This window comes from Cucumis sativus, chromosome 3 (genome assembly GCF_000004075.3).
Source record: "Cucumis sativus cultivar 9930 chromosome 3, Cucumber_9930_V3, whole genome shotgun sequence".
Lineage (NCBI taxonomy): Eukaryota > Viridiplantae > Streptophyta > Magnoliopsida > Cucurbitales > Cucurbitaceae > Cucumis > Cucumis sativus.
The window spans coordinates 15,507,111-15,518,288 of NC_026657.2; the positions used below are offsets into that span (position 1 = coordinate 15,507,111).

General features: G+C 37.2%; 2 protein-coding genes across 4 annotated transcripts; one reads left to right on the forward strand and one right to left on the reverse strand.

The window, feature by feature from the left end:
* The first annotated feature begins 339 nt into the window (after positions 1-339).
* LOC101220060 (uncharacterized protein DDB_G0271670) lies at positions 340-5,071 on the forward strand. Of its 2 annotated transcripts, none has more exons than XM_004146192.3 (5): positions 340-1,186; positions 1,537-1,672; positions 1,772-1,821; positions 3,030-3,083; positions 3,274-5,071. In XM_004146192.3, the coding sequence occupies exons 1-5, from the start codon at positions 948-950 to the stop codon at positions 4,529-4,531; spliced, it is 1,737 nt and encodes a 578-aa protein (XP_004146240.3). In that variant the 5' UTR covers positions 340-947; the 3' UTR covers positions 4,532-5,071. The 2 variants fall into 2 exon arrangements, with proteins under 2 accessions (XP_004146240.3, XP_011651302.1); XM_011653000.2 differs by having other exon boundaries at positions 341-868.
* An 818-nt stretch (positions 5,072-5,889) lies between these two features.
* Positions 5,890-10,130, reverse strand: LOC101219824 (metal-nicotianamine transporter YSL3). 2 transcript variants are annotated; one of them, XM_004146191.3, is made up of 7 exons: positions 9,134-10,130; positions 8,753-8,925; positions 8,572-8,669; positions 7,866-8,000; positions 7,584-7,773; positions 7,208-7,322; positions 5,890-7,011 (listed from the first exon to the last, which is right to left on the reverse strand). In XM_004146191.3, exons 1-7 carry the CDS (start codon positions 9,495-9,497, stop codon positions 6,080-6,082), a joined length of 2,007 nt encoding a protein of 668 aa, XP_004146239.3. In that variant the 5' UTR covers positions 9,498-10,130; the 3' UTR covers positions 5,890-6,079. The 2 variants fall into 2 exon arrangements, with proteins under 2 accessions (XP_004146239.3, XP_011651303.2); XM_011653001.2 differs by having other exon boundaries at positions 8,753-8,939; positions 9,134-10,127.
* Positions 10,131-11,178: the final 1,048 nt, after the last annotated feature.

The window sequence follows — 11,178 nt, forward strand, 5'->3', positions numbered from 1 at the left end:
TATATTTCGATATATTTGTAAATATTAAATTTACATAGGTCTATTAGAAACTTCCATTCAAATCAGGGAGGAATATTATTTAAATGGAGAGAAGGTGAAAAAGAGGAGCAAATGGTTAATGGAGAGAAGGTGAAAAAGAGAAGAAGAAATGGTTGGTTGGGTAAGGAAACGTAGTGGAAGCCCAGTTGGGGAATAGGAGCATGGTGTAGCACTTATGGAAAGTAAAACATATTTGTTATATTTGTAAATAGTTAGGAAGGGTATTGGAAAAATAACCAAAAAAAAAAGGAAGTATTTTAGCTATAATATATATATATTATTATGGAAAGAAAAAGGTTGAATAGAAAAATGGGAGGGGGTGGGTAAGGATCCATGAAAAAAGATGGAGATGCGGCGTCGTTTAGAGTAATAATCCGTGAAGATGATGAAAAGTTAAGGAGAGAATCTGGGAGAGAAGACGAGAGAGACTTGTTGACGGAGTAATCCAGTTCTGAGTGTTTCTTCATCTTCCTTTTCCTTTTCCTTTTCATTTTCCTCTTTCTCTTTTTCATCTTCTTCTTCTCCATCTCCGATTCAAACAAATTCAACTTCTCCCAACTCCTTTAAACCCAATCCCATGCCCTCCTCACCTTCCATTACATTAACCTCCCAAACGTAATAACCCCCAACCAAGATCTATATTCTCTTCTAATTCCCCTCCTCCTATGATCGCCTCCGGCACCGACATCTCCTCTTCCTTCGGCGTCGCCGGCGTCGGTGGCGGCCTCTTCTCCCGTTTGATGGCCACTACACGCCCCAATGCAGCCGTCGCCTTCACCGCCTTGGCCGGCCTCGCTGTGGTCGCCGTTCTCTTCTACTCCGCCAGTAGGTAAAAACCCAAAACACAAATCTTTCAACGCAACTTTTTCTTTTCCATTTTGCCTCCACTGCTGCTCTGTTTTCTATAGATGAGAGCTCTTAAACGGACTCCAACTTCCTCTTCTCCGGATCCCAATTCCAATTCTACTCCTCCTCCTCATCCTCCTTCATCTTCATCTTCCTCATCCTCATCCTCATCCTCATCCTCCTCCTCATCCTCCTCCTCCTCCTCATGGGTTCATTTGCGTTCGGTTCTATTTGTTGTCACTTCCTCTTCACCGGCTTCTTCTTCCTCCTCCTCCTCCTCCTCCTCCTCCTCCTCTGATCGGTGAGTCTCTCTTTCCTTCCCATTTCTCTTATTCAGCTTTAACCTACTTTTCCATATAGATCTTCCGTTTTTCGTTTCTACGTTTGATCTTTTTGTTCCATCTAGATGTTTAGGTTGTCTTAGACTACGCTCAGGTTCCTTTCCCACATTGTGTAGTTACTATCTAAATCTCCAGTTTGCTTCGGCCTTTTAGAGCACTTGATCATTTTCAGTCTTCTTTTATTTTTCAACTTTAACTACTGAATTGTTTGATATATTGATGATGGGTAATTGTGTATCATACTGAGGAGATGCTATTTTGTTTCATGAGATTAATATTAATTGACTTTGCTCTTTTATCCATGTTTTAGGGGGCGCCTTAAATCACCTTGGTCACGCAAGAAAAGGAAGCACGCACTTTCACCCCAACAATGGAGAAGTTTGTTTACGCCAGATGGGAAACTTAGAGATGGTGGCATTAAGTTTTTGAAAAAAGTTCGAAGTGGAGTGAGTAAACATCACTTTGTCTCACATATTTTATTTCAGGAGCCTTTCATAACTTTGAGATTTTTACTAATTGGATTTTGATTTTGTGATTTTTACTAGGGTGTAGATCCAAGTATTAGAACTGAGGTCTGGCCGTTCCTTCTTGGAGTGTAAGTGACCCCCTTCTTCTTGTTTTCTTGCATATGCTTCTCTTGTATTATGTACACAGTCACACAATGTTTTAGTTCTTTAGTCCGTTGGTGATCTGGTTACAAATAATGCTGGGTTCCTCTTCCTGTTGTTGCTTACAAATTGCATCATCCTTCTGAACACTAATATATGAGCTATTTTAATTCAGAACCTCAGATTGTGTGGCCATGTAATCTGAATGAGCTAGATAGTATCTAGCTTGGTATGTTGATTTATCCGAAGTTTTTCTTTGATAATGTTTTATGAGTTGCATAAATTTTGGACTCTTGAGTCTTGGGTATTGATTTGGCTGCTGTTATCTCCTCTGCTCTTTTATCCTTTTGATCATTGTGTGTGTGTGAGAACGCTATGGTTTGATATAGGTTTCTTTCTATCTAGTTCACTATTGTTGCTATTATGTCAGCATCATCCTTGTGTTTTCTTCAATCTCATCCTCTTCATATGGCATATCTGTGCAAGCTGGATGTCTCTTTGAAATCCACCCTATTCAGCTTCCCACTCTCTTGCTGAACACTACACACGCCATCTGTACTGTTTAATAGCAAGGGTACATGTTTTCTCCAACCACAATAAATGTCTGAGTGTGACTATGCCCCAATGAGATAACTGTGCGCTAGTATGTCCAATTCTAAAGCATAATAAAAGGTTTAAAGTTTTACTCATTGGACACTTGATTGCTGGTATTTTGGATCATTGATCTTTCAAAATTGGAGAGTCTGTGTTTCTACATAGGTATCTATCATATAAACGTAGATATAGGTAATTGGGATTCTGGTGTAGAGCTACTTCTGTATATAAAGAAAAATGGAGGCTGCATTCTTATGCTTCTTCCTTGTTTAACCTTTTCTCTTCTGCGTGCATTCATCTTATATTTTCTTCTTTTGTCCTTTCTTTTTTCAAACAATCTGAAGGTATTGCTTTTGTAGTCTTATGGGCGGTGTCTCTACCCCCTAGCCCCTGGGTGGTTTCCCCTTCTGCTATAATACGTTCACCGTTTTTGTTTTTTTTGTAAAAACAAGTGTATATATGTTTGTATTGTTCACTTTTCTATAGGACTAGTCAAGTGTAATTAAGATTTACTTCATGCTATATGGTTATACATGCTGTACTGCTATGCTTATGTGGTGTGCGAAATATGTATTGATATAACTACTTGTGTCTTCAACAGCTATGACTTGAGCAGTACTGAAGAAGAAAGAGATGCTGTAAGAGTACAGAAGAGGTATATGTTCTACATTTCTAATATTATTTCATTTTATTTTTCTTGGATAAGTTTGCGGGGTATTTTCAGTGTTTTAAAAAGCCCTCTCGGGCACATGCCTTGGGCATTTAAAAACACTGGGTATTTTACCCACCTGTAGCTATGTGCCGAGTTTGCATTTTAAACCCTAAACCCATCATATACAATGCAGGAAAGAATATGAAAAACTTCGCAAACAATGCCAATCTTTACTGAAGTTTGGGACTGAGAGTATAAAGTTGGATGATGATGAGATGAACTGCAACAAGGAGGGGGACACTCAGCATGTTGCTCATGGTGATGCCTCTCCTACTTTGGAAGATGTGGTTAGTGCCAGAGAATCTATTTCTAGCGACGAAAAGGGCTCAAACTTAAGATACTTGGATGGAACCTCGGGTGTTTTGTTGGAAAGGGATGACAGTTCTAGACAGATGGCTATCGCTGATGCTGATGCTTCTGCTCTAAATACTGAATCATCTGATTCAGATTCTTCTGAGGATCCTGAAGTTAGTCAAACATTCCCTTCCTCAGATGGTAGAGAAGATAATGATCCTGATTTCAATTCCAAAAATTCATCTCCCTTGGTAACAGAGGTTACATCCAAATTTCGCAACAATGAAGACTTTACAACATGGCAGCGGATCATTCGCCTTGATGCGGTACGTGCAAATGCAGAATGGATAGCCTACGCACCATCCCTAGCAGCAGTTTCGGATGATAAGGCCAGACATTTTGCCGAGATTGTTGGTTTGAAAGATTACGATCATCTAGAGTCCTGTAGGATCTTTCATGCTGCTAGATTAGTGACTATTCTTGAAGCATATGCTTTATATGACCCTGAAATTGGGTATTGCCAAGGAATGAGTGATCTGCTTTCTCCTATAGTCACTGTGATAACTGAAGATCATGAGGCATTTTGGTGCTTTGTCGGCTTCATGCGGAAAGCTCGACATAACTTTAGGCTTGATGAGGTTGGGATTCGAAAGCAACTGAACATTGTATCTAGAATCATCAAATTCAAGGACTCTCACCTTTACAGACACCTACAAGACCTCGAAGCGGAGGATTGCTTTTTCGTTTATAGGATGGTTGTGGTACTGTTTAGAAGGGAATTAACATTTGAACAGACGTTGTGCCTTTGGGAGGTGATGTGGGCTGATCAGGCAGCTATTAGAGCTGGTGTAGGTAAATCAGCTTGGAGCAGAATTAGGCAACGAGCCCCACCCACGGAGGACTTACTGCTCTATGCAATTGCTGCCTCAGTTTTACAGAAGAGGAAATTGATCATAGAAAAATACAACAGCATGGACGAAATTATTAGGGAGTGCAACAGCATGGCCGGGCAACTTGATGTGTGGAAACTATTGGACGATGCTCATGATTTGGTGGTGACCCTCCATGAGAAGATCGAAACTTCACTTAATGAGTAAGCGCTTGATTGTGTTTGGTTGCTAATTTATGTGCAATTCTTCTGCCTGGATCCTTATCTCTCTAGGCTTCTGCTCCAAGAAAGTGCATCGAGGGGGTAACAACCAGCAGGATGTTTCTTTTGCTCACTTTCTTAATAGCTCACTCAAGCTCAATCAAGTTGTAGTGACAGATTTTAATGATGAATCACTATATAATTGGCATTATATTGCATCCTCACCTTCATCTATTTCAATGGCTGCCGTAACATCAGTAAGACGGGAGTAGTGTATCGGGATGCACCAGTCAAATGATTTTTGAATACTAGAAAATGTCTGGTTCTTGGTGTATCTTTAGGTGGAGTAATAATCATAACTTTTGTTCTCGATCCATGAGTTAATTTTTTTTGTTAACCTGGTTCATGTACCTCTAAATATGCTTCCACTTGACCCTAATCTATATTCTTTAGTGGGTTTTTTTTCTTTTTCTTTACTACTTTCAGTTCAACAATACAATTGTGAGGTTCGAGTGGAATAACAGTTAAAGATGCTTCATGGTTGGAATTAGAACAATTTTCAAAATGTTTCCTTCAATAAAATCAATGATACAACCCAGACAAAACATTATCAACGTTCTTAAATACTAGAATGGAATGTTAGGCCATTGATCTCTATTCATGTCTCATAAACAGGCTCCAAACTCATTCTACAGATACTTGGTCAAATCAATGTGACCGAATTCAGACAGAATTGTTTAGTTCCAGTTGGTGATCCGTCAAACTTTGTACCGTCATTTTAATGCTCATTTGAACTGTTTTCTCATATTTTGCCTGCTTTCCATCTGTATAATTGTCATTGAAAAGTTGGTTCTTGTTGTATCTTGCAAAGTCTTGCCATATTTCTGGATCGAACGTCTTCATTCATGCCCTTTCCACTTTGACATATCAAAATAAACCGATTTTAGTTTACATGTAATCCAAGTACAATCATACAACCAAATAGACAGCAAAAAGGCCTTCCATGATTGAACAGTGGTTTTCATTCCTGGTCCTTTTCCCTTGACTTAAAAATAAATCAATTTTATTTTACATGTATTCAGTGTACAATAATACAACCAAATGAACAGCAAAAACGTCTTCAATGCTGTGATGATTCGTGCATAGTTGAATAGAACGACATTAGGTAAGCAGGTTTTGATGTGAATGAATAATTGTAGAGTAAAGTGAATGTATAATTGTTTTATAAATTTTGCTTGGTCTAGGATAACAATTTGCTGCAGTGAACGAAAGAATCAAACTTGATTGAAAAGCACACATCCATAAATGTTAAGAGAACGAATGCAAGGCTATGGTGAAGATGAAGAATATGTTTTGATGATGCAGTTTGGTTCAATTTGTCAAAATATTTTTATTAAAGCTTTTAACGCGAATAGTAACATAGAAGCTGCAACTTTTATCTGCTTGAAACTTGCTGTATTCTATTCTAGAAGTTATCAAGACTTTGCAGCTTCTCTACATCTTGAATATGCATAAAGTTTTGTCTAGATTCTAGACTACAGAGCTCCTTTTAGATTCAACTTTTAGAAGAGAAAAAATTCATGCAGATTGGGGGATGAACCTTAGCCAAGGCAAGAATTGATGAAGGGAGAATCCATAAACCTTCTCCACATATCAAACCAGAGGCAACAGCCGGAACCATCAATCCAGCCTTTTGACGATTTAAATAGTGCCACACGAACACGACCAAGCTCCCTATGCACATGTCGATGGCAAAATAAGCCCCAACGAGGAAAGGTACAGCCATGGCCATTGGCAGTGGGATCCATTTACCAAATTTTTTAGGGGTAAGATCTCTCAGCAAGTTGGCTGCTATGGCAAAGCTAAAGAACCCATAACATAGCTGCAAGCAATGCTGAGGCAGAGCTGAGAAACCTTCAACTCCTAGGATAGCCATATTTCGATATATGATAGCATATGGGACCTTGTATTCACCATCTGGGTCGGCAAGATCAAAAGCTTTGTAGAACATAAAGAATGTGACAGGAGCTACAATGCAGCCTATGGCTGTGCCAATAGCTTGGCCTAAAAGCATGGACCTTGGAGATGTAAGTGTGAGATGGCCAGTCTTGAAGTCATGCATCAAATCAGAGGAGATGGAAACAATAGACTTGATCAAACCACAACCAACAAGTCCGGCAACTACACCATCATTTTTACCGGCCATGGCAGCAAGCACAAAGAGAGCCACTTTCCCATAGTTATAGGCCATATTCATATCTGTTAGACCCGCACCATATGCATTGCAAAAGCTAAGAGATGGTGCCAGAGTATAAGCGACAACTATGTAGTACCACTTGACCTCCGGGAACATGATTGGAATTACGATGATCGAGACAATGGAGAAGAAGATGTACCCTATGATTGCGACCCATATCGGAATACCGTCTCTTAAGAACACTTCATTTCGTCGCTGATCATCAAAAGCTTGGACTGAATCATCCGGGACTGCATCCATGTAAACACTACGTCATAATGATGAAAGGAAACTTGGGAATGGCACATTTGCCATCATTCCACAGCATAAGTTGCAGCATTATGCATATTAAGCTAGTATGCAGTGCTGCAATTAGTGAGAGCTTCATGCTAAGATAGAGCAGGCACAACAAATTGAAGGAAAGAATATATGGAATCATCAATTTACATGTTTTCAGCTTCTTGTTAGTTGCTTTTGCATACATGCTTGAGCCAGTGAAATACAAAATCTTAAGGAAATGATAAAGCCCATCTCCAAGTATCAACGCAATTGATACAAATACCTGCACCAAACCAAACAAAGGAACAAAAAAACAAATGTCAGTGCAAATTTCAACAATGATGTAGGGTAATTGCAATGGGCAGCGTAGTTATTAATAGTTAAGTGTATAACAACATTTAAAAAAAATTACAAACTTAGCAAAATTTATCACTAATAGACTTTTTATCAAAGACATGCTGGATCTAAATTCTGATATATTTGCAAAATTGTTGTCCTTGTGCTATATTTGCTAATATTTTTTGCCCTATTTTCTATTGTGTACCTTGTAGCCATTGAGGCTTTTCATACTGCTCTCCGAAAGAGATCCAGGATACCAGTCCCCTTTAAGTCCCTTCATTAAGGGCCACATTATTCCCCAGGAAAGGATTGCACCGAAAAGCAACGACAGGTTCACAAGGTGAGAGCATATCATCCCTGCTCCAATGTAGGTCATGCTGAAATCAAAGTAAAACCTGCAAAATATTCTTGCTAATCAGTTTGAGGGAGAAAACCAATTTCAAGTATGGCAAAGAAGATGCAAACAGGCAAGATGTTGAGCACTCACGAATTTTTCCAAGCTTTCAATCCAAATGTAGGAAACTGTGAAAATCCACATTTCTCTCCCCCAGAATAAAACCATTGGAATAGTGCCCAGAGAAAGCTAAATGAAAAGTATTTCGCAAACCCACGAACCTGCTTCCTGACACAGAAATGAAGATGATGTTCTTCTGAGTTGCTTTCAATTCAAGTTCAGACCAATTTGGTAACCATCAACGAATTTAGCATAGGCCCCAGGAGGGCTCCCCCCTCAACTTTATGCTCGTAATACAAAAAAACTATTGTAATTTTAATTCTAAATGTTAGCTTACTGGTAAAATTGTCTCTCAGCCCCCTCTAGAACCAAGTTCAATCCCCACTTTTTACAACGTTTTTCAAGATTAGTTTTTAAATCTACCAATAAAATTTCTGGATCCGTCATTGTTGATAACCATTTGGATTTTGAAAATTGTGTTTGTTTTGTCAAAATTTCTTAATCATGTCATGTTTCTGATATTTGATATTTAATTTCTTAGTTAATTTCAAAAGACAAAAATAAGTTTTTGAAAAATTTATTATTTTAGTATTCAAAATTTAGTTTTGTTTCTGAAAACACTTGTAGAAGGGGTGCTTATAACTAAATTTTAAAAAACACATAGTTTCCAAACATGCCTTAGTTTTAAACATTAAATTTTGATTAGGATAAGATATGGGAGTCACGAAGGATTACATACTTTGCCATCTTGTCCCCTTTTGGTGTGTGGAAACCATTAATGAGAACAGCAGTTGCAGTTCCACTTGGATAAGTCAATTTATAGTCCAGAATCATGATCTGCAATACAATTTAGAGCACCATTAATGAAATCAGCCATCCAAAGTTCGCAACCACATAACTTCTCTCATAAAGAACTATACCTTTCTAAGGGGAACCAATGCAAGAAGTCCAACAAAACTACTGACAGAAAGGAAGGCAGTGATCCAACCAATTCCAAGTTCTTTGGTACTTCCAGGAGCATTTCCTTCTGTGTCCACACCTGCTTGCTCGTATGTCTTCTTGCTCAAACCAAACAAGTAGGATCCAAAGCCGCCTACATAACAACAACTGAAATATCATACGCAACTGTTATGAAATAAACAAACCAAGAAAACATAAAACCTAAAGATCCGTAGATAAAAGGTGAGAGCAGTTTATTAGCAAAGCCCATGTTTCGTAAAACGCTGAATAACATATTGAAGACATTCCAACTAAAATAATAAAACATTTCCACGGCAAAAACATTTGGCTAGCAAACTTACCTCCAACAGCAATGCTGTAACAAGCCACGGCACATGTCTGAATTACACTATTTTCCTGCCGTGTAAAGGGTGTGGATACAATTCCAGCTTTCTCAAGTAACGTAGTCCACGTCTTTATAAAGACGTACGCAATAAGAGCAGCAGAGACATTCAAATTTGGTACTAAACCTGTTGTAAGATTAAGCTTCATCACTATCACACTGTACATAATACCTATTACTATACTTGCAATAACACCCCGGATTGTAATCTGTCTAGTCCAGGGTGCAATTCTTTTTACATCCTCTGCCTCATCATGAGTCTTCTCTTCATCAATACTTTCAGCAGTCTCAATTTCTTGCACTTCTATGTTTGAGTTCCCCATTTGAATAACCAAACTCTTCAATCCAATCTGATTCAACTATCCAACATTTTATAGTCCCAAGCAAGTAGAACTCAGAAAGGGGAAGTCTAAATAGTTGAATATCAGATGAGAATTTGAGAATAAAGACAACAAATTCAACCCCGTCAAAACTACATACCGTAAAAGATGAAAAATCAAAACTTCTTTTGACCAGAGGATAGTCGTTTTTGCCTGTTTTTCAAACCAAGATACAAAGAGAAATGGATGAATTTTCAATCTTCTACTCCTCTGTTACATGACAGAATAACAACAATCCTCAGTCTTATGCTCAATTGATCTTAACAACAACTGATATAGCCAGAGTGGGAACCTAAAATTTGTGTTGTACTGCATGACAAAAAGAAAAGAAAAAGTACAAATAACTCCAAATTGATATTTGTACTACACAAACGCAACTTTTTCAACAACCCCTTTTGAAAAAAGAACGGATCTTCTCCAATCAAACAATGGAAAGTTGACTTAGGTTTGTATTGGTAATGATGAGAAGCCCAAAAAGTAAAGAGTAAAAAGAGTTGATGAGTTTAAGAACAGTGACTCACAATATGTGTGGCGATGGGGAACCCATATCAAGACACTTCATAATGAATTCAAACCAGTAGAACGACTAAGATGGAGATTATTTTGGTTGATCAATCAACGGAAAAAAAAGAAGAAAGAAAACAAAAGACATTTTGTCTTTTAATGTCGAATTATTTGAAAAAAGAAAATTGAATTTGAACAATTTAGTCCCTACGATTAAGTTAATAAGATTTAGCAAGAATTTGAATATTTATTTTCAACAACATTCCCTTTTACCTATTTTTTGATCCGACGGTGCCCCTTCAACCACTCGCTATCACGTGCCAACCACGCGTACTTCACAACCCCTCTCTTCATTATTAGATTACAAGTGTTTTTTTTCTATTTATTTAAAATCCCAATATCTACCCTTTTTCTATGTCTCATATATATATATATTTGGAAAGTTATTAACTTTCTCCATTAATTCTAATCTTATGTGTCATATTCTTCTATCTCAAATATCAAAATCCAACAATTTCAAACTATTTCAACAAACTCCTTATATTTAGCACTGTGTAATTAATGAATTTAGTTCCTATTAAGAACTTCATTTTCATACGCATAATCATTGTTAATGTGAAAGCAACCTTCTATTTTCAAATAGAAGGACAACTCAACTCATTTTTATATTGAATAGCTCCGCTTGGATATATCAATTATATATTGATTTTGTTTTTAAACTCTTTTTTCTTATTCTTATTTAACTTTTAGACTTTTGAAGAAACTTTTCATAATTATTAGTTTAGCTTTTGAAAAAAATCGTTTCGAGAAGTTATAATCTTGAAAAACTTCCTTTATATGTCCTCATTTCGGTATTAATATTATTACCATATATTTTACAAAAATGAATGGTAAGGAGTGGTAAATCAAGTAATAACAAACAATATGTTCAAATATCTTCAATGTAACTTCAATAAATAAGTAAGAAAAAATGATGATCCTAACGAGAGACACACATATAATATCTCTACGCTATCAACACACGTCAATACAATTATTAACGCGTATACTTTAATTCCATTTATTATGAATGTTATAGCCATTTATTTACACAATAGCAGGATGAATATTATGTATTTAA